Consider the following 23,428-nt stretch of genomic DNA (forward strand, 5'->3'; position numbering starts at 1 on the left):
TCGTGGCCATTTTAAGTCTTCACAGATAGTTAATTGTTTACTCTGATACTTTCCTGAGAAACCATAAGCCTAAAATGTTCATCTTCAAGGAGATTTATAGAAAGAACTCTGAGAAGTGCAGGTTTCTTATAACTTTAAAATCATACCATTGGATTGGGTAAGAATTCCCGGGACTCTAATGAAGAAATGGACTGATTCATAAAACTGCTAACCTAATGTCACACAGAATAAAAGATAATACAAAGGAAATGACTTGGGCAGAATTTCATGCTAATTAAGTCAGTACTGAAATAATTAAGATATACAACTTGAATGAACTCTATAATATTGATCCAAGTCAAATTACATTTGATAAAACCTATTCAATAAACAGTGCTATAAGCACCTGAATTGGAGAAACAAAGTTGGTACTTAGGAAAATGTAAATCCAGTGTTAAGCCTGGACACATGAAGAACCTGGATGGCTGCCTGGTTCTCCTGGAGTCTTAAATCTTCCAATATTAAAAGCTCTGCACTCCATGATTATTATGGAGGAGATAAAATGATTTACATTATGAAAAAAGATTGGTGGGGTGACTTACCAAATTGCTAAAATAGTTTATAACCAATGTTTGGTTTGTCAAACCCATAATTGTGGTAAGACAATAAAAACTTTAGGTGATACATTTCCTGAACACTTACAAATGGCTTTCATTCAATTTCCACTTTAAATGCATGTTTTCTGGTTGTACAGAAGATTTCCAATGCAGGGAGGCCAATGATATAACAATAGCTAAAAGGTTATCGGAAAATGTGTTTCCCTTATGGGGCATTGCTGGAGAAATTTCCAGCAACAGAGGTATGCAATTCACCAGAAAAGTTGTAAAACAGTTAAACAGGTATTATAAACACAATAGCATAGGAAAAGCTAACTGAATTGATTGGATTCCCTTGGTCAAAGGTATTACTGATTGATGGCAATAAGATCCATTCCCACTGGAAAACATAAATTGACCCCTCATAAAATAGTTACTGGAAGGCTTATGCTCCTAATAATAAAGTCTCATGTATCTTCCACTCTTACAAACCCTGACATGACTTAATAGTGCAAGGCTTGAATGCATTCTGAAAAGGATATTTTTACTAAGTGAAAGAAGTCCTTCGTGACTCACCAACTGATGACAACCAACTGTTTCATAATATAAAACCTGGAGGTGGGAGTCTTTTGGAAATAACCCCAGAGAAAGACAGTACTTGAACTCAGTTGAAAGGGACCATACCAAGTTCTTCTCTGCAGCAAACTCCAAGGCCTTGAATCTTGGATCTGCATTTCTCAACACAAAAGAGCTCCTGTAGACTTCTGGAACTGTATACCTGTTGGAGACCTTGAAATAAAGCTGACTGGGGAAGTTTTTCCCTAGAAGCACATGGTATCCTACATATAGACAGCTTTCCTAATATTGCAGATCAAGAGTTCTTTGCTATCATGAAAGGCTTATCTTTTTTTCCCTTTTTTTTCTATTTCCTGCAATACAAATTCCTTCCCTTTCTTTAGGAAAACCCTAAATAATGCTAGACCTTTTTAGAATTATATATGTATGGATATGTTATTAATATGTATTTCAGAACTTGTAAGAAATTAATAGAAATCTAATAGTCCTGGTATAAGGCTATTAATCATAATTCCAGTTGTTATCTCAAAATGTTGTATGCAACAGAAATAACTGAATTTCCTTGTCAACTTGGGACCACGCTCTGTGGATGACTTTGGCAAAGTCTTATGGTCTCTAAGAAACCAAAGTAACTGTTGGGTTTATGAGCTAATGCCCAAAAATCTGGAAACAATTTCATTAACACTAATGGCTCTTTGTGTTCCTAAAGAGAGTCACCCTGCAACCCCAAGGAAAGAGAGGAAAGTCATCCTTGATATGCTACACATCACTGCTACTTGCCTTCCTACACTTGCTGAAAATAGTATCTTGATCTTTCCAGTTAATAACTGAACTGTCACCAAATGTAGAACATCTGGATGGAGGGGATTGGTCAATGGGTACAAAGTTACAGTTAGGAAGAATAAAAGCTGCTATTCCACTACACAGTAGAATGACTACAGCTAATAATAATGTATTGTATATTTCAAGATAGCTAGAAGAGATAATTTTGAATGTTATCCCCAAAAAGAAATGATAAATGTTTAAAGTGATAGGTATATTATTTAATAATTACCCCAATTTGATCATTGTTCAATATATACATGCATTGAGTCATCTCCATAAATACGTACAATTACTATGTGCCGATTGTCAATAAAAGTAAAAAAAAAAAAAAAAAAAAAAAAAAAAGATCAGAGTGATGCCTGCAAAAGTTATCTGGTGCTTCCAGGCATTGCATACTCAAGATGCCGGGGACTACCTACGTGGGTATGAATAATTGCTTGTATGATGTCACTGGTTTAAATCTAGGAAAGTCTTTTTACTAGATCTAGTGGTTTGCACTCTTACAACATGCTATACAGGGACCACAGAAGAGTAAGTTTACCACTGGACTTTGTTCAGGAGCTATGCCAACTTACGGGTGGACAAACTTAACTGACCTCTGCTCAAACACCACTAAATGGCCCTCTTTTCAAGCTTCCAAGGGCCTATATTGGGTTGGTGGATAATCTGCTTACTCTGTTGTTTCCCCACTGGTTCAGATCTTGCTATTTGGCCTGGCTCGCTCCTACATCCAAAGAGCTTTCCATGAAAGTTCCCATAATACCTTCCATAATCAGAGGTTAAAGCAGTCAATAACCAAAGTTACCACCAACCTAAAAATAGATGAAGATAAGTTAGTTTCTACTGAGGAGAGGTTCCAATGGAGTTGCTGAAACTTACTCTTGGCATTAGCAGAGTGCCTGTTGTATGGAATTTGAAACTAATCTGTCAATTGGCAAAAATCTTGAATTTGCAGCCAGTCAGATTTCCCAGGGGTTCAGAGGGTAGAAGTTACTTAAATGTTTTCAGTGGATGAAAACATTTGTGTTCAACAAACAAACTTCATGGAACATTACACAGCTTTGGATCCCCTCTTTGCTTGTGCTGGGGGCTTTTGTATGGTGCTGAATAAAACTGAATGTTGCACTTATTTCTCCTTTAGTTTTACTGCTACAGAAACCTTAATTTAAAAGGTGGCAGATACTGCTGTTTCTCTAGACACTGCCGCTGAATATATTAAGGAAACTTCTCAGGGGAAAGGAACACATGATACATTTATGGGAGCAGCTTATAGTTGGTTTGCAGGCATCCTGGGTAGTGAAAGACAAGCTAGGCTATTTCAAACTTTTCTTTTTTTTTTTTTTTTTTTGAGACGGAGTCTCGCTCTGTCGCCCAGGCTGGAGTGCAGTGGCGCAATCTCGGCTCACTGCAAGCTCCGCCTCCCGGGTTCACGCCATTCTCCTACCTCAGCCTCCCGAGTAGCTGGGACTACAGGCGCCCGCCACTGCGCCTGGCTAATTTTTTTCTATTTTTTAGTAGAGACGGGGTTTCACCATGGTCTCGATCTCCTGACCTTGTGATCCGCCCGCCTCGGCCTCCCAAAGTGCTGGGATTACAAGCGTGAGCCACCGCGCCCGGCCTATTTCAAACTTTTCTAATCTTTATGTTTCTTTAGCGGGTCTCCAGATTATTATAACTCGTGTTGCCAGGTTAACGACAAAAATGGATACCTCTTTATATCAGGTCATCAGGCTGAATCAGGTCATTCAGTGAACTATGGTCCTTGTAAAAAGTAAAGTAGAGGGTCCTCTTCAAAGACTTTCCTCTCCATCTCATTAGAAATAAACAGTAACCTCTCTTAGAAGCAAAATTTATTCAAAGACCTGCGCTAACATTCTTAAGTATCTGTTAGCTGTAATAAAGAAATCAATGTACTTTTATGTTTTTAGCTCCCACAATTTAGCCTAAATATTTGCCCTGGCATGCTTATACTGGTCCAAGTGAGCATTAGGTCGTAGCCTGATCCTCCTTATTTGAAAGTGTTTTTACCTTTCTCAGCATTCCACAAGTTAATTCCTCCTTCCTTTGTTCTCCTCTGCCTTTGCCTCTTTTAAAAAGTTGTAAGTTACTAGCCAATCGGGACAAATACAGAATGTGAGGTCCCGTTCCAGCCACTGGAAATCAGACACAGCAGTAAGGTGGACGTGCCAGGTTATAGATGACCCTGTCTCCTTTGTTTCGTGTACTCTCATGGCAAAACTGCTGGTGAGTGTATCCTTTCTGCAGAAAGTAAAAATGGCCTTTCTAAAGAAATTGAACTTATGTTCAAGTGCTATTTCTTTAAGGAACCGAGAAACAAGCATTTCTAACAGTCCTTAATTGCCATAATGCCCTAAATTAGGTTATGACCAACTGGACTGAAATACTTTGAACTATCTTTATTGCCTGAACTTTGAATTGTTTGATTTCGATCAGTTTGCAGACACTCCTGTTAAGGTGTGTACCTCAGTTTATTGCTATTCTCCTTCTCGTGGCCATAACAGTCTCCCTAATGTGTTGTTTCCCCTCAAGAGTCTTAAATGTCTCTATGCAGCCACCCTTTGTACACCAAATGGTGTTATTAGTTAGAATAACAACATGAAGAAAGTATAATCACTCAACTAATTTGACATTGTGACTTCCATACTGAGACAAAACAAGGTTCTGGTCAATCTCTTAAAAATGAGAGGCTGAACCAAAGCAGGAAACTGTTATTAAATTAAATTTGGCCTGAAGTTGCCTCCCTACCTAGCAAAGTATAATCATACTTAATACGTAAATACACTGCAATGTAACTTGAGAGTCTGTTCTTCTAACAAGTGGCCAAGTCTTGGCCAATCACAGCAGCGGAGCTTTTAACCCGTTACAGGCTGCAAAAAAATCTGTCTATAAACGCTGCTTGCCCACTGTTACCGGCTGGAGCTCTCTGAACCTTTACTGATTCAGGGTACTACCTGATTCATGGTTTCTTCGCTCAGATAAACTCTGCTAAACTTAATTTGCTTAAAGTTTTTCTTGTTAACAATATTTAAACATAAAGCAAATAAATTAATAAAAATCCCATATTACTAAGTTACAGTAATTAAAAAGTATTCACCTGAGTGAGAAGACTGGCCAAGTTGCTATCAAGTCTTCCATTATTTGACAAGACATTTCTTTCCTATGCTTTCTAAAAGTATTGGTTATTCCACAAAGGTTGCTCTATGACCTTAAACCGTCCACATGTTCACTACACTGATAGACGTCCAATGTCAAGATGGGTAACGAAAAGTCAACTCTCCCTTTACCTTCCCTGAGCCTGATTTTTGCATTGGAACTCATGGGTCACTAGACATTTGTTTTGGGTGTTCGCAGTTTAAATTTCTTTCCTTTTTAGGGGAAACAATCACTGTTCACGGGATTAAAATAATCCCGAGTTGATTATTTGGTGACATCAACCAAAGGTGCACATTTTGGGTCCGTTACCAACACAGCCAAGCAGCACATATTTCTTCAGAGTCTAAATATGCACACGTCATCAAAGGATAGCATTTACAAAGTCAGCACGACTCACTTCATTGAACAAAGGGCCAGTGGCTTTTCAGAAGAAGGATCTGTTCTCGGCCCCACACCAGAACGCCAGGCGCCAGGTCCCGCTGCTCAGCAGGTCTCAAGCCCGGACTCACTCGGGCCTGCGGCTGCTGACATGAGGAGCCCGCGCACGTATACCCGCTCAGCGCTGGGACTTTACGGCCCAGGCCAATGGGAGGAGCGGGCCTCAAGGCCCCGCCCCGCCGCCTGGTGACGTCACGGTGACGCCAGGGGAGTTCGGGAGGCAGGGCCGCGTAGGTCCCCACCCCCAAAGGCTAGCTTTCCGCCGCTACCCGCCACGCGCATCTTGTCCGCCCGCGTCTCGTTGCTGTCGCCCCCGCTGCCACACCATGGCCTTCGTCACCAGGCAGTTCATGCGTTCCATGTCCTCCTCGTCCACCGCCTCGGCCTCGGCCAAGAAGATAATCGTCAAGCACGTGACGGTCATCGGCGGCGGGCTGATGGGCGCCGGCATCGCCCAGGTGAGCGGCCCTCTCTGCAGCGTGCCCACGCGCATGGCCGCCCACCCTGAGGTGGAAGCGCTGGCGCGACCGGCCGCGAGGGGCCTGCGCCAGCCCGACACCCGGGAGTTTTCACCCCGCCCCTCCCCGGTGTAGTTGAAATACCTCGCTTCTGGGCCTGTGAGGGCCCAAGTCTCACTCCCCTCAAAATTCAGGGTTCTGGGCCGATCCTTAGTTTCCTCGTTTGGAAAATTCTGGCCGCTCCCAGAGCCCGCTGAAGGTTCCGCGGAGAGTGGCGGTGAATGCATTTTGGAACCGGGCCGTGCGAGAGAAGAATTATATGTGCACAAGGTTCAGGCATAACGCGTTTGCTCCTGCTCGGCTCAAACGGGAGTTTGCTGCCAAAGACGTGAACTGCGATCGATCAGTTTTAATTTTATTTTATCAGTTATTTTTTATTTTTATTCTGTAATTGTGCAGTCTTTGTCAAAGTAGTTTTCTCTCCTAAACGGCCTCCCGGTTCTCCTCGGTCTTTCCTTCGCTTCCTGGGTTGTAAAGACTAGTAATAGTCATGACTTTTGTAACACTTGGTAAAGTCATCTAATGGAAGATTGCTGAGGTCCTGGTTTTGACCTTTGAAACAGTGCCGGCTGTGCAGAGTTCTGAGCTTGCGATTTTGGCTCTGCAGCAGAATAAGTCTCTCTCTCTCTCTGTTTTTTTGTTTTTTGTTTTTGTTTTTTTTTTTTGAGAGTCGGAGTCTCACTCTTTAACCCAGGCTGGAGTGCAATGGCGCGATCTCGGCTCACTGCCACCTCCGCCTCCCGGGTTCAAGCGATTCTCCTGCCTCAGCCTCCCTAGTAGCTGGGATTACAGGCGCCCCGCTCGGCTAATTTTATATTTTTAGTAGAGACAGGGTTTCACCTGGTGGGTCAGGCTGATCTCGAAGTCCTGACCTCAGGTGATTTGCCCGCCTGGCCTCCCGAAGTGCTGGGATCACAGGCGTTAGCCTCTGAGCCCAGCCGGAACAAGTCTCTTATGCATTGTACATCTTCAGGACTTTTCCGTTGTTCTGCTGAGCTGTGGTTCAGGCTTAGTTGTGCGAGTAATTGATTACCTGGTTACTGTAATGCTTGTACTTTTTTCTTTTTTAATTATTCCATTTCAGCTCACATTGGAGAACCATGGTTTTCGTATCCTAGCTGATTATATTCTTAGCATTTCAGTCCTTTGCAACTTGGTTTGTTGGGCAAGGCGGTTATAGTCATCTAGTTTTTCTTGGGGACAGTACTACAGTGGCTACAGTCATGAGAGAGTTTACTTTTTCAATGTCTTGTTTCCAGCCAAGTCCACGCTTTCGTGCTTGCTTTTTAAAAACAAAAACAAAAAAAAACCTTTTACTATTAGGTATTGTATATCTCAATTTTCTTCTCCTTGGCAAGTTTTTTGCAACATTTTTATTTGATTGCATTTTCTTCTAAAATCGATATCCCTGTTATGTTTTATTTATATGAATTCTTACAGTCTCCCATTTCCTCTGAGACCATAATTTTGGACATACATTGCCGTTTTTATTGTGTGGATCCCCTGACTGCTAGGTTATAGTATCCCCATAATCTATGTTGTACATGGGCTGGGAGGAGTAACTCCCTTTAACCTAAAAGTGCCACACATTTATACTCGAAAGTTTAGTTTGAGTGTGTGTGTGTCCCCAGGCTCCACCAAAATCTCCCAAGGCTGTGAGAGTGAGATTTGTTGTGAGCAGGAATAGAACATTGTGTTTTTTAAAAACATTTTGACAACATCTTAGTAACAAAATATTAGGGCCTTAAGCAGCCTGCAGGAACATTGTGGGAAATGGGTCCAGAAACTTGTGGCTGGTGTCCTTGAAGACAGCAGTGGAAAGGATGAGAAACTAATTAGAAAGCGTCACTTCAACTTTTGTAGAAAATCAGGGTGCTTAGTTCTTTGAATGCTGCATCCACCATTGACCAAAAAAGGATGTTGTGTTGCATTAAAAGGCAGAGGGGCAACACCTAAAATTACGGGTATGGTGTTGGAACTTTCACCTGACAAAGGAGTTAGGAGAAATGATTGACATTAATGGAGAACACAGGCTTGTGCTTGTCAGTCAAACTCTTAAATAGTTGGACCAGGGAGTGCCTTTTGAAACTTAAAGGAAAAAAAGCTGTTTATGCCATAGGCTGGACACATAATGGAATTGTCATTCTGAAAGGTTATAAAGACCAGAAATCTATAAAGTGGAAGACCATGAGAAACAGTAGTTGCATCCTTATGTAACACAGTTTCGAAAAGTCTCAGTTACTTTAGTTGACAGCTCCAATCCTGTAAAACATTTGTGAGCAGTGCTTTCCAGTGGTTTAGCTGATCTGGTTTTGCACTCTACCCTATAGCATGCAGTTCTAGGCAGTATTGCTTCATTTTTTATGCTCCTTGACCAACAGCTTTTGGCATAGAGTAAATCTGTTTTGCTTATTGAGTGCCAGAGACGAATTAATTGATGTGTTTTGAGTACAGATGGGCTGCAGTTCAATATAGGAAGTTGGATGGTCCGCATGCTAGCTCTGCCTCACGCTGTATTAACATGAGAAAGTTACTTTACCTCTGTGTCTCGGTTTTCTCATCTCTAAAGTAGTACTAATACTAGTACTGGCCCCATAGGGAGAGAATTGAATGAATTAGCATATGTCAAGCACTTACACAGTGGTCTGGCACATAATAAGAGTTCACAGAAAGTTAGCGGCCTTTATAATAATTATCTTCGGCCAGGCATGGTGGCTCAAGCCTGCTATCCCAGCACTTTGGGCGGCTGAGACAGGCAGATCACCTGAGGTCAGGAGTTCAAGACCAGCCTGGCCAGTATGGTGAAACCCCGTCTCTACTAAAAATACAGAAAAACCAGGCATGGTGGCATGCGCCTGTGGTCCCAGCTACTTGGGAGGCTGAGGCGGAAGAGTCACCTGAACCTGAGAGGCAGAGGTTGCAGTGAGCCGGGGTCGTACCACTGCACTCCAGCGTGGGTAACAGAGCGAGACTCTGTCTCAAAAATAAATAAATAAATAAATAAAATCATCATCTTCATTGCAGTTGTCCTTGTCCTTTTGCCCTTTTCCCGTCATATCCACTTCCGTCCTGATCATAGCTGCTGAGGTAGGCCTGTAATGTTTAGATGGAGAATATTGGTCATGATTCCCTGTTCCATCTTGCTTAATCTTGAATGCACATACCCACTGATGCAGCAGCGGGTATGTTTTTTCAGGGACCTCTGAAAGGAGGGAGAGCACTTTTTACTTACCCCCCATTTTATTGTTAAACTGTAGTAAAGCCATAAAAGTACAATCACAAACCAGTATCAAGGTTATATTACTAATTTTCATTAGCTTAATTTTCTTGAACTTTCTGACCTAGTTTTAATGTTAGTCAAAGTGCAGTTCTTATAATTAATAGTTTTATTTGTCATTTTAAACACATGTTCCAGTTTGTGCTCAGCAGGATGGAAAAATAAATAGATTTTGTGGGAGCCTAATGCATTTCTCAAGCAATTAAGCAATGTAAGACACGTTCAGTGCTTAATTACATTTGATCAGAGCACAGGCCATTTGTACATGTGTGTTTTCCGAGAGTATCTACTTTGCCTGTCATTTCTTTTGTTAGTTTTAAATTTAAAAAAAAAAAATCCCTTAGACTGCAGGTTAATATTTAAAGTTAACTTGTTTCATGTGTTTGGTTATTATACACTTCTGACTTGGTTTTGATTGCTAATTTATCTTCACTGGATACTTAGGCCAGCAAAGAAGCTTGTAGGATTAAATGAGCCTTGAGTGAGGGACAAGTTGTTTTTTTGCTTTATAAGAGGAAAAAAGAAAGGAAGAAAGCTAATAGCTGTGTGCATTTCTCCAGTAATGAATCCTTTCTAAACTTTGCTTCATATATTGTATTTTTTCATATGAGGAGCCCAGAGAGGATGCATAGCTTTCATTAGATTACTTGTGAGGAGCTGGTGGGCTCCCTGGGAATGGGGCACTGGAGATGTCCCCCTTCAGACACTTACATGCTCTCCGGTGCAACCTTCTTTTTAGTGCACTACACTTCTTTGAGGAAGTGAGAAAGTTTGCATCTTAAAGGGAGGTGGGGGTAGGTTCTTCTCTCCCAAAGCTTGCTTTTTTTTTTGTTTTTCCTCCTTTTTAAAAAGCAAAAAGTGCATATTTTTTTTCTAGAGAGAGCTTCTTTGTCTGTTAAAAACAAAGTAAGGGCAGGGAGAGCCTGCTCCGTAGCAGGCATTTTGTGTTCCTCTACCATGCTCGATAAGGATTCAAATAGACCTGAAAGCTTCTCCCCAGCCACTGGATTTGTTCTCTCATCTCTTTTCCTTGCCCCCAACTCTGCATTTTCTGATGCTGAAAAGGAGAGTGATCAGAGTTGTTTCATATTTTTTTTAGCTTTATTCTCTTCTGTGAGTACAGCTCTGTTGAGGTTTGCTTGCAAAGCAGTGCAGACGCCTAGGAGAAGTTTCAGGATCACAGGAGACCGGCACAGTTACCTGGCTGTAAGCTCTCCTTTTGACTGTTCCTTATGGAAAGAATATTTGTACTCCCAGTTGTTACCTTCCTACTGAAGGGCATGAGATGTGTCTGTTTCTTATGAAGTTTTCCCCCCACTTCCTGAGTTGTTTAATTCTTTGTTGGGCTGTTCTCTGCTCTTGGTTGAGGTACTGGGATGTAGAACCACCCTCTATTAGCATATTAGTTATTGGACTTGGGGTGAGGTTGAAGATACTGTCATTCCTAAAGGGTAGAAGAGGTAGAGCTGACAGGCAACAGAAAATAATGCTATGGGATATGTTTGGACAATTTGTAGAGCAGAAATGGCACTTCAGTCAGTCAGGTTTTGGCGTTTTCCTGCCTTGTCCTGCCTCGAGCTTTAGTCATTACCCCTTGAGTTTCTTCTTTCTTTCCCTCTCCCTTCTTTCTTCCTTATCTGTGGTAGGCACACACACCTCACTCGCTAGTTCTACTGGGACCACAGGAAGATAATGTGGCTGTTCTCTGTGGCTCTCCCTGTTATATCCATGATGTTGTTATTTCTGGTAGTGGTATTTTAAGCTCAAAAGTAGAGGCTATGAGGTCCCTGCCAGGGTTTAGATGCTAGCCTTCCTATCCTGCCTTTAGGAACCTTAGACGAATCACTTAACTCCTCTCTGCCTCTTTACTTACCTGGGAATAATGAGACTCACCTCACAGTTGTGAAAGTTAAATGAACTAATATACAAGTTCCTAGAATAGCATTAGTGTATTTGATAGTAACTGTCCAATAAATATTAGCTGCTTTCACGTAGACCCTCAGACCTGATCTAGTGAGGATTTCTCTTAGATTGTCTTCACTGTCTGAAGAGATTTGGTATAGGGAGTTCCAACAATTCTAAAGATGTTAAGACTTATTTATGTGGATTGTTGAGAAAGATAATCTTAGTGTACTATTTACTGGTTTCTGTAGAGCTAAAACCACTCTACAAAATGTGACACTTTATTCTGTTCAAAGAATTTTGATTTCTTTAATTTCATGTGACCGTTACAGTAATCACCCCTGCAGAGATGGTTCCTGGGGTCAATGGTTACAGGCAGAGCCGGGGCCTGAACTTGAGTTTCTCTTTTGTTCTGCTGCCTGTAAATCCCCAAGGCTGAATTCAGTTCTGCCTGCACCTCTGGCATGTGCTATATTGTGGGGAGAAGTGGGGCATCCATGGCAGAGGATCCTCTGTGGCTCTCTGGAATCAGTACATCCCAGGTTGACGTCTCCTTGGCTCTGGACTCAGTCACCTGGTGGTCGTCTCCCATCAGGGTGCTGTGCTGCCATCCTTCTACCCATCGTAGACTCAAACTCCCCTGCTAAGACCTAGTTCATTATGTTCCCTCTCTTTTACCCCTCCAGCTTTTTCCAGAGAGCTTGCTCCTCCTGTTGCTGCAGTTGTTCTTCCAGCCACATGTACTCTGAAGATGGGATCACAATCAATGTCTTCATACCAGAAAAGGCTCTGTAACTTTTCTGTCCAGGGAGGGCTCTTTCCTCTGCCTTCTCCTTTACAGTTCCTAGACCAGGTGTGTTAACCTAAATTGTCATGGGAGCCTCTTAATTGGTCCTTTCAGCAAAAACTAAAATAAAAAACCCACTCATCATGACAAACATTGTCATATTAGTCTTCCTAGAGAGACATTTGGATTTATAACTCTCCTCTACCCAGAAAGTGTCCAGCATAGCAACATCTTGCAGGGATTCTTAAATATAACGATGCTGTTGACATGACTGGTTATCCCTTTACCTTTTCAGAATTTGTAGGAGGTGAGAAGTCTGGGAGAGGTTATCTGGGTTATTATGAAACCTACACACTTAATGAATTTTTTTAAAAAACTGTAACAGAATTCTAGTCTAAAAATGGGGGCATACTTTCTGTGCTTTTTAGAAATACTTTTTGAAATGTAAAATTTTAAGTCTAATAAAGGAGGCTGGCCAATTAATTTAACCGTTTCAAGAACAACCCAGGCCAGGCGTGGTGGCTCACGCCTGTAATCCCATCACTTTGAGAGGCTGAGGGGAGCAGATCACTTGAAGTCAGGCGTTCGAGACTAGCCTGGCCAACATAGTGAAACCCAGTCTGTACTACAAATACAAAAATTAGTCAAGCATGGTGGCACATGCCTGTAGTCCCAGCTACTCAGGAGGCTGTGGTGGGAGAATTGCTTGAACCCGGGAGGCAGAGGATGCAGTGAGCCAAGATCACACCACTACACACCAGCCTGGCCAACAGAGCAAGACTCCTTCTCAAAAAAGGGCGGGGAGGCATCCTCATCAGAACACCTTTTGCTAGTTGTTGAAGTCAGGGAAGACAACTTGTGCTGATGGCAGAGTTCAAGACATTACACAACCAGAAACAAGCATAAACCCAAAAATGCCAGCCCTGAGAGATGCAACTGACCTATGACTTTTTTCTTCTCTGGATCAAATCATGAGAACCGTAAAAGGCAGGCCTTGCTGTCAAGGCGCGGCAGCCTCTGAAGCACAGTTGGCCTCAGGGAGCTCTGACTCAGTCTACTTATTCTGGGGATCTGGAGAAAGTCGGAAATCAGATATGGTAGGGTTTGCATAACTTTGGGATTTTCCGGAGAGAGGATGAAAACGGTGGCCCTCCTTGTAATGTCTGGGCACATGGGACATCCAGTGGAACTGTTGAGGAAGGAGATAGGAGGGAGACCAGTCACCACGCCAGCTGATGTAAGTCTCATAGACTCACCACTCAAGTTGTGCTTCAGAGAAAGCTGCTTCAAGTCTTGATACATTTACAAAGATAAATAAATCCAGTGTGCTTCTGCTTGGCATGTTTACTTGGTCCTGTGGTCAGAGTACTCTGGGGCTTTGACAAGTGTGCTAAACACTTAGCCTATTTTTACAACTCTGAAGCACCCGTGTCTAAAAATACTTCCTCTCTGGCTGAGCCTGCCTTCCACCAGGCCTAGAAAAGTCGTGGAGCTGAGGACATAGCCTTCATATAATTTTATTTTTCCATTGCGGACTGCTTGTCCTCAAGGTCTTACCAGCGTGTAGGTCCCTGTAACATAAAACATGAGTTCTCAGTGGGTTGATTTAAATTATGATCACTCAGGTTAAACTGTCAGGAAGAGTCCTCCTCGTTTGTTGTAAAGATAACAGATGTCTATGAGAGGAGAAAAATAAGGCCTTTGTTTTTTTTGTGGTTCACTCCTCCACTGCCTTCTCCATCCCAGAAAGTTGGCGGTAACTTGAGTGTTACTACACAACTCAGGAGAACAAATTTTACTTGTTTCTTTGCAGTTCTTTTCTAAATAAGAGCTTACGTTATCAGGAGAGGCCATCAGCTACAGCAGTGGAAAGAACCACCAGGTCTCATCTTGACTTTACCAACAAATGTGTTTATTCAGTCAACATTCCCTAAGGGCCAGCCACAGCCAGGCAGGGTCTAGGTTCTCTGTACAAAGATGAATGACATTTGGTCAAGAGCCTACAGTAGAGGAGTTCAGATTACTATAACACAGTTTGGTAGGTGCTGTGGTACATAGATGCAGAGATGTTACAGGGCACATGGGGGACATCTAGCTTGGGGCTGAGAGGATCTTGGGGAGTAGGCTTTCTATCTGGAAATGATTCTTTGTTTTCTTTTGTTTTGTTTTGAGATGGAGTCTCACTCTGTCACCCAGGCTAGAGTGCAGAGGCATGATCTTGGCTCACCGCAGTGTCCACCTCCCAGGTTCAAGCGATTCTTCTGCCTCAGCCTCCCGAGGAGCTGGGATTACAGGCGCACATCACCATGCTTGGCTAATTTTTGTATTTTTAATAGAGACAGGGTTTCACCATGTTGGTCAGGCTGGTCTCTAACTCCTGACCTCATAATCTGCCCGCCTTAGCCTCCAAAGTGCTGGGATTACAGATGTGAGCCACCGCGCCTGGCTGATGCTTAGGCTTGGTTAATAGGTGAAGTTGGGGAGAAGGTGAGGCCAAGAGAAGGGCTGGAGTTGAGGGGCAGATGTAGGGAGCTGCCAGCCTTGTGGTAGTGTTAAGACTGTCATGCATGAGGCAACAATGAGTGGTGTGTCTGGAGAGGAGGTGAATCCCAGTCCTTTAAGGGCCTTGCATGCCATTTGTAGAATTTAAGCTTTATTTGGTCATGGGGAGCCATGGAAATTTGGTGGAGTAAGTGACACAGACAACACAGACAGAAGTACCTCACACAGAATTGCATTTCAGGTGGAACACTATTGCCTATATGTATGACACATCTTTTTTTTTTTTTTTTTTTTTTTTGAGACAGAGTCTCACTCTGTCACCCAGGCTGGAGTGCAGTGGCACAATCTCGGCTCACTGCAACCTCCGGGTTCAACCCTCCTGAGTTCAAGTGATTCTCCTGCTCCAGCCTCCCAAGTAGCTGCGATTACAGGCATGTGCCACCACGCCTGGATAATTTTAGATTTGTTTTTGTTTCAGTTGTGGTAAAATACACATAACATAAACTTTACCCTCTTAACCTTTTTTTTTTGTTTGTTTTTTGAGACGGAGTCTCATTCTGTCATCAGGTTGGAGTGCAGTGGCATGATTTTTGGCCCACTGCAACCTCTGCCTCCCGGGTTCAAGCAATTCTCATGCATCAGCCTCCTGAGTAGCTGGGATTACACGTGCCTGCCATCACACCCAGCTAATTTTACTGGTTTTTAGTAGAGACAAGATTCTGCCACGTTGGACAGGCTGGTCTCCAACTCCTGACCTCAGGTGATCCACCTGCCTTGGCCTCCCAAAGTACTGGGATTACAGGTCTGAGCTACCATGCCCAGCCCCTCTTAACCATTTTTAAGGGTACAGTTCAGTGGCCTTATATATTCACATTGTTGTGTAATCATCAGCACTATCCATCTCCAGAATTCCTTTTCATCTTGCAAAATTGAAACTCTGTACCCATTAAACAGCAACTCCCCATTCTCCCTGCTCCCATCCCTTGGCAGCCACTATTCTGCTTTTTTTCTGTGAATTTAACTATTCTAGTTACTTCATATATGTGGAATCATATAATGTTTGTCCTTTTGTGACAGGCCTATTTCACTTAGCATAGTATCTTCATGGTTCATCCATGTTGTAGCATGTGCCAGAATCCCCTTCCTTTTTCAGCTCAGTAATATTCCACTGTATGCATAGACCACATTTTGTTTATCCATTCATCTATCAATGGACACTTGAGCTGCTTTCATTTTTTGGTTATTGTGAATAATGCTGCTTGAACATGATTGTACAAATATCTGTTCAAGTGGCTGTTTTCAATATTTTGGGGTATATGATTTTTGATGAATTGCTGTACTGTTTTCCCAGCAGCTGCACCATTTTACAGTGCATCAGCAATATACAAGGGGTTGCTGTTTCTCCATGTTCTTGCCAACACTTGTTTTGTCCTTTTTTTCTTTTTTTTCTTTTTCTTTTTTTTTTTAGTAATAGTCATCCCGATGGATGTGAATAGATCAGAGGTTTTTAACATTATACTGTGATGGACATTAGAGATTTCATTAATCTCCTTAATGGCTCCCAGAAGGTTGGCAAAGATTCCTTCTCTGACCTTTGTTTTACATATTGGCCTTCAATATGCATTCTTAAGGAGAAAGGTGTTCATGGCTAAAATGTTTGAGAGTCCCACACTGAATGATCTCTGGGTTGCTTTCTCTCAAAACTGATGATCCTGATTAAACAATAAATGCTTTTGCCAGTCTCTTAAAGTAGTTGAGAAACTAGGTGTCTTAGTTTCCCTTCTGTGATAGAGAAGAAACCTGTACTGGAGAGCAGTGAGCTTGTGTGTCTGTGGCCATCTCTGACCTGATTCACACATGTGCCCCTCACAGACAGGCGCAGACACAGGGTTGGCATGCCTCTGGCCTTACGTACAGCCTCTTTGGTGAAAGGTATAAGACACATTCACATGTTGGAGTGAATTAAGCTCACATCCATTGTGAAATCACAGGGCTGGGTACCGCTTAAAGAATATTGATCTTGCACTGGGCAACACATAGCAACTGCCCTCCATTTCCCCTTTTACCTAGCATCACAACCACCAGTACTAGAAAGCAGTTAATCTGCTCACCAAAATAACAGAGAGAGACTTTTGTAGCATTTTTTCCACTCGGGAATTGACTAAAGACTCTGGCTATTAGCTCCTTTTTTTTCTTACTATCCTTTTCAAACTAATAATGTGATTTCTCATAATTTTAAAGTAACTTGAAGCTTACACAAAGTTTGTCATAAAGGTTTCTAGCAACAAAACCAGTCATGACTTCTTGAGAACTTATTTCTAAAATAATTTACAAATTGAGGCTTATGAAAAAATAGCTCTGTCATTCAAGTGTTCATTTCATGAGTATGAAATATCTCCCTTGCGCTAGACATCTGGGCAGGTAAAAAGTAAGATGCGATTGCTGCTCTTGAGAAACCCACTGTCTAGTGGAAGAAGTACAGGTATGAACAACTAATTGTAATGAAGGCACAGACAGCCTACCTGTCATATCTGGGATTTGATCTGAAACAGATGAAAGTTTTAATAGTTTACATACCTTGCCTTAAAGTATGGTTTCTAAATACTTAAGATGTGATATGACATATAGTGTGTATATATATCTTATGCTAAGGAAAAAGGGACATTAAAAAAGCTTATGTTAAAAAAAGATATATGTATACATTGTACTGCCTTTATGTTTATGAAATTTGTATTTACTAGAAATACTAGTTGGCCTGCAGATAGGAGTGTGCCTAACCGCCCTATATTGGGATTTGTGGTAACAGCAGCTTGAGAATCTGAAGTGGATGATGCAACAGCACTTTTGAAAAGGTCTCTCCATGCTATCTTGATTTCATCATCTAAAGTTGGTATTGGCAAAGAGAAGATAAGTGTTCAGATAAGATAACTGGATATCCCAGTTACCCTGATTTGATCATTACACATTTTAGGTAAGTATCAAAATGTCACATGTACCCCAAAAATATGTACAGCTATTACATATCAGTTTTTTAAAGAAAAAAAGGTTGGTATGGTTAGCTTTTCTATTTCAAGTGTATCATTCATCTTTCACTTCTGGGATTTCTCCTATGCTCTGGTTGGTTAATAACTTTTATTCTGAAATCAGTGAGATTCTTATGATATGAAATAGTCTATAACCAGTTAAGTTTTTATTTCTCTGTTCTGTTCACATCCTGGGGACTGGGCTGCCATTACGTAACTGAGCACCCATTGGTGGTTCACACCAGCTGCACACCCAGTTATTTTCTTTCAGTATTCCTGTGCAAAAGATCTGCTATATCTGTAAATCACTAGAGGCACAAAGAAGAAGTGATTACCTCTACTAAGGGTTGGGAGAAGTTTCACTAAAGGAGATGCGTTGTCCATATGAGATTATGAAGAGTTGAAGTCCATGAATTAGCAGTGAGGCAGCAGGACATGTCTGGCAGAGGAGACCACATGAGCAAGGGCACAGAGCCATGAAATAGCACAGAGGAGGGAGACGTGTGGTGTGGCTGGGGAAGACTACAAATCAGGTTACTACTGTCCTAAGTATTTGTTATTTAGCAGTTATTTATTGAACAGCTATCATGTTCAAGGCATGTGATAAGTACTAAGGGATACAAAGACCAAATCAATTTCAGCCATTAAGGGATTTTAAATCTAGGAAACAAAAAACCCCAAGCTATTGTGATGTGCCAGGCACCACTGCAGGTTTTTGACTTGTATTAACTCATTTAACCCTCCCAGCAACCCTATTGCCCCTGTTTTATAGATGAGGAGACAGCCTGCTGAGGTTAAGGAATGTTTTCCATCCCCCCACTTGGCACACAGGCTCTGGAGTCTGGCCCTTGCCTGTCTCGGTGCTGTTTCAGGCTATTGCCCTCAGACCCTCCATGTCTTCCAGGGTCAAGAAAGGTGTGTGCGCAGGCAGCTTGAGCTCCCTGTCACGTGTAGACAGAATAATGTGCCTTCCCCAAAGGCAGTTATGAGAATCAGAGGGGATAATTTATGAGAAGTGCAAGCTCTCTGAGAGTAGGGGATTTTGTTATGTTCACCTTACAGGGTAGGTGTTGAGTCAATAGACTGTAGTCAGTGAAGGAATGAATGCAGTAGCATGCCTAGTGTGGTGCTCTAAGTGGTAGTTTTGGTCCATCCCTAGGGGAGCACAAGTCTTGGGCAGAGGATCAAAAGCACATACCTCTGAGAAGCCAAGTGTTTTTGTCTGTAACCTTTGATCATTCAACGGGAAGCATTTTCTAACCTCTGCATTTTTTTACCCTACAAAGGCTTCCTTGCTGTCCAAGTTGTGGTATACTCCAGTATATCTACCTGGCTTTCAAGAGAAACATAGCACTTCTTGTTCTGTTTGTAGCCTCAAACCAACATGTAACCAAAAGCTGTGAATGAATAATCACTTGAAGGACTCCAGATTTTATTCAGGAGGAATAACTGGAAACCGTAATCATGAGCTTCCATATCTGTCATAGGAAAAAGGTTGACCTCAGCAGCAATGAGGGATAATTCTTTCAAGAAAGGAATGAAGAAAGAAAGATAGAAAAGAGATTTTTAAGGTCAAAAAGAAGCAGCTGAAGAATGTGTGTAGGACAGCCTTAGGAGTTACTACACTTCAAGACCTGGGTGTCTGCTAGAGGAAGGAACATGACCCTGCGGGGATGATGTTTGAGTTTTACTTTAAGAAGATGAAACAAATATCTGTTAAGGGTTGGGAGAGCTGAGCTTGGAGGCTGAAAGCCCAGCTGGGAGGCTATTGTTAAAGAGGTAAGATGCCCCTAAACTAGTGTTCAGGGTGTTATGTGGTACTAAAAGGAATGTTAAACCAAGTGATAACACTGTATTCAGTTTAAATGTTTATTTGATACTGTAACTTATCATATACACCTTTCTTTCTTTCTTTCTTGTCTGTATTGGATATTCCTAATCAAGATACTTCTTTCTTAATATTTGATCTTATGGTTGCCAAAAAGATTAGATGAAGCCATTGTTTTTCAAACTAGGGTCTTTGGGGATCTAAAACTTACATTTAAAAAAGTCTTAAAATTTGCCTCTTTTTGGATGATCCTAGAATTAATATAAATGTATTCTGGATGATTTGAATGTACCAGGCATAATGAGATCTGAGATACCCATGCCCTTATGTGCATTTGTGTTCATATTATTTGTGCCAAGTGAAGCCACAGTGTCTCCTCCAAGGACATTTTGCCATGAGTTGAAGAAAGAAAAGTGGTGGGAGAATGGAGCAATTACAGGCACTTGATAATGTTGTTGTTAGGACTTTGAATGCTAAAGAATGGAGCCTCACAATGGTCAGTACGGTATTTATGTTGTAAATGTGTGTTGTCCGGATTCTTTCTTTGGAAGAATAATTAGTTATAGACATAATGGTAACTGTGATGAATTTTCCTCTTCCAAATATCAAAAACAGTCATATGCTCATTTAATCCAGATTTTAATATCATAATTGTCTGTTTCGAAAGAACAAACTACATAACTGTGAAGTGACACTTCAATAAAATTGACATTTGACCTTGGAGAACTGGTTAAATAAAATTAAATGAGATAGGATAGGCCTGGTGTCTGGCATTTGGAATGCACTCTCTATGGGAGCTGGTACTAGGGCTGGCAAACCTCAGTGGGCTCTGGTTTCAGTTGGTTGTGGAGTCTTTCAAGGAATTTCTTCTCTAGGAGATTCAGGATTTTCTCTCAGCATTGTGGCCTGGGGAAAAGAAAGGGGGATCAAAGCTCAAAGGTGGTGGTTAGTCAGCCAGGAGCAGGCAGGTGACCATCAAGGATCTGTACAGGGGATGGTAGATGCAAGTGTGGCCAGAGGTCAAGGCTAGAAGAGCACTATTGTAGAGAAAGGGGCTGGAACAAACATAATCAGGGAAGCAAGTGCAGGGCTTGACCTTCAAGAAAGGAATTAAGAAGCAAGCTTTATGTAGGAGTGATGGAGCAAGACCCCGATGTGAAGAGTCCCAGGCAGGAGGCCTAGTGGGGCTTGACCTTTCTTTGGGGAATGTGTGGGGGAGGAGTCTTCCCAATAGTATCTTCAGGATAGCGTCTGGAACTTTCAGAGAGCAACAGGAAGACTTTGGAACTCAATTGGTTTAGAGCTTCTCAGTGGTTTGAGGAGATAGATGGCAACCCAGGAGTGGCTGGTGTAGGCAGGGATAGGGATCAGGGCCAACAGGTTATTTTAGGGCGGTGCTCAGCACCTGGGGGTGTTTTTAAAAGTAGGAATGACTAGGCACCACCCCAGGCTAGAGGAATTCAAATATCTGTAGGTGGGGCCTGGGTTTTGGGCTTTTAAAATATTCCCAGTTGTTTCTAATCTGTGCCAGATTGGAGCACAGATCTTAGAGCAGTGGTTCTGAAACCTTGGTGAGCATCAGAATCACTTGGAAGGCTTGCTAAACCGCAGCTCACTGGGCCCTACTCAGAGTTTGATGCATTGGGTCTGGAGTGGAGTCTGAGAATTTGCATTTCTAACAAGTCCCCGGGTGATTGTTGCTGCTGGTCCATGACCCACACTTTGAGAACCCCTGTCCTAAAACCACAAAAGGGTGAGGGTGTTCTGTGTTGTTTTTGAATCTAATACTGACATGGAAACTGTCGTTTGTCTGGGTAGGTGCTCTTGTTTATCGAGTAATGTTTGCTATTACTGTGACTTTGATTGAAGCTGAAGGATTCTTGTTGAGGGTGTGTATTAGTTTCACTTAGTAGCCCTGCGGCCTTAGACACGTTATTTAACCTCTCTAAGCATCAGTTTTCCTCATCTATAAAATGGATTAGGATTGTTGGATTAATCAGAAATAGTTTTGGAAAATGCAGATTATGAACCTGGCACATAGTAGATGCTCAGTACGTGGCACCTCTTATTTTTGCTGCATTTGGCTTCTTTTCAAACGCTTCTTTCTGAGGGTAGGTAGAGATTGACTTCTGTTGGCTGTCTCAGCTCTTAGAGATCTCATAGAAGAAATAAGACAAGTGCACTCATAATTTAGAAATAAATGATGTGGCCTTCAGGTGGCCTATGGCTGCTCACCCATGCTTAAAAGTGTCTTAGCCTTTCGAACCAGTCTGGGATAAAAGTTGTGCAGTTTTTATGGTCCAAATGAGAGAAAGGAATAGACTATCTAATATCTTGAGTCCATCTCTGTGATGGCCCATTTAAACTAACGCACCAGCAGGAGATGAACACGAACTCCATGTGGATAGATTAATCAAAGAACATTGGACCTATAATCCTGTGGATATTTTATTAAGCATCTAATATGTACCAGGCATCAGGTTTGTATGTTGTTCGTGCATTGATTGCTCACTGTGGGTCAAGGGTCGGGCACTGGGGTTTGTAAAGATGATTAAGACTTGAGGTTGCCCTTAGAAGTTGCTGACCTTGTGTCTCTAGGGTATGACTGTAAGAAATGATGGCAAGGAACCTTGCACTTTTAGATTGGGTTGATCTCTGCACGTGGGTAAAATGAAAATGCTACTATAACTTGAAATCACTTGAAGTTATGCTATAGTGGTAGTTTATTGCAACACAATAAATTGTGACCTGCATCACAGAGATTTACCATAAAATGGAAAAATGTAAGGAAAATTAAAATTTCTCTTGTTTACCTGTATTTTCTCCTTTCAGACCTAACCATATGCACTTTACATTCAAGCAGGAGCGTCCTTTCTACCTATGTCTGTGAAATGTCTACACTATAAGATTTTTGTATTTTCCTGAAGCTTTGTGAGATAATCAAGGAAAGAAAAGCTAAAGTAAAAAGAATTTTTTTTAAAAAAGTCTGCCAGGAATAACCATTTACAGCATACAATTGTTGCCTTCTCACTAGACCAGGTGTGCAAGTGTAGGCATTTTGGAGAGTCCGAAATTATAGAAAATGCTCCAGCCTTTAAACTGAAGTAGGGAGAAAAATTGAGCTTTCCAACCATGATGGGAAGGGAGGTCAGAGGCACCTCGTTCTAACTCTCGTTTGGAGTTTAGGCACAACTGATCAGCATTAACAGTGAAATAGAGACCAAAAGACTGACAGAACAGACTCTTTGTAGAAACAAGACCTAAGGCCATGCCAGGCAAGCATTAAGTCATGCCCTGCAAACCATACTCTTGTTAAACAGATTTTTAAAATTAACCTACTATAATGTGGCTTACTTTCCAACTTCTTGTATACCATCATGTGACAGCAGACTCCCTTTTCTTAATTTGAGCATTCTTTTGTACTGACTTCAGGTCTTGAGACAAAGCTTAATTCTTTCAGCCAATTGCTAATCTGAAAATCTTTGAATCCACCTATGACTTGTAAGCTCCAGCTTAAAGCTATCCCACCTGTTTAGGCTGAACCAATGTTTACTTTCTATGCATTGATTTCTGATGTTACCTGCAATTCCTGTCTCCCTAAAATGGACAAAACCAAACCAAACCAACCCTGACTGCCCACCAGCTCACCTCCGGCACTCTCTCTCAGGACGTCTTGAGACTGTTCTCTGGACCATCGTCACTCACTGGCTCAGAATAAATCTCTTTAAAATATTTTACAGAGTTTGTTTTTTCTGTTAACACAGGAGAGCTCATTAGAGTGTCCAGGTTTTTTGTTGGGATTGGTCATGTAACACCCCTACCTGGCAAGTTTGAAAATTCCATACTCAGAAGGAAAGCAGGTATGCATCATAAACTGCATTGTTTGCACACACAGTCTAGCACAGCAAGGCATACTTATCAGGGAATGCTGAGAACCCTCCTGAAAGATCTAAGTTCCAGATGGCAGCCAAGGGCCAACCTTGCTAACAGGCCTTTTACTAAG

General features: G+C 41.8%; 1 protein-coding gene and 1 long non-coding RNA gene across 2 annotated transcripts in view; one reads left to right on the forward strand and one right to left on the reverse strand.

Annotated features, from left to right (window-relative positions):
• The window catches only part of LOC119621455 (uncharacterized), an 82,107-nt gene extending 76,390 nt beyond the window's left edge, over positions 1-5,717 (reverse strand). The window contains exon 1 of the long non-coding RNA XR_005238010.2: positions 5,548-5,717. This is a non-coding gene — a long non-coding RNA (uncharacterized lncRNA). The remainder of the gene's footprint in view (positions 1-5,547) is intronic.
• A 96-nt stretch (positions 5,718-5,813) lies between these two features.
• The window catches only part of HADH (hydroxyacyl-CoA dehydrogenase), a 45,465-nt gene continuing 27,850 nt past the window's right edge, over positions 5,814-23,428 (forward strand). The window contains exon 1 of the mRNA XM_007999475.3: positions 5,814-6,046. Coding sequence (XP_007997666.1) covers positions 5,915-6,046 — 132 coding nt within the window. The 5' untranslated portion in view covers positions 5,814-5,914. The remainder of the gene's footprint in view (positions 6,047-23,428) is intronic.

The sequence above is a fragment of the Chlorocebus sabaeus genome, chromosome 7 (genome assembly GCF_047675955.1).
Source record: "Chlorocebus sabaeus isolate Y175 chromosome 7, mChlSab1.0.hap1, whole genome shotgun sequence".
Lineage (NCBI taxonomy): Eukaryota > Metazoa > Chordata > Mammalia > Primates > Cercopithecidae > Chlorocebus > Chlorocebus sabaeus.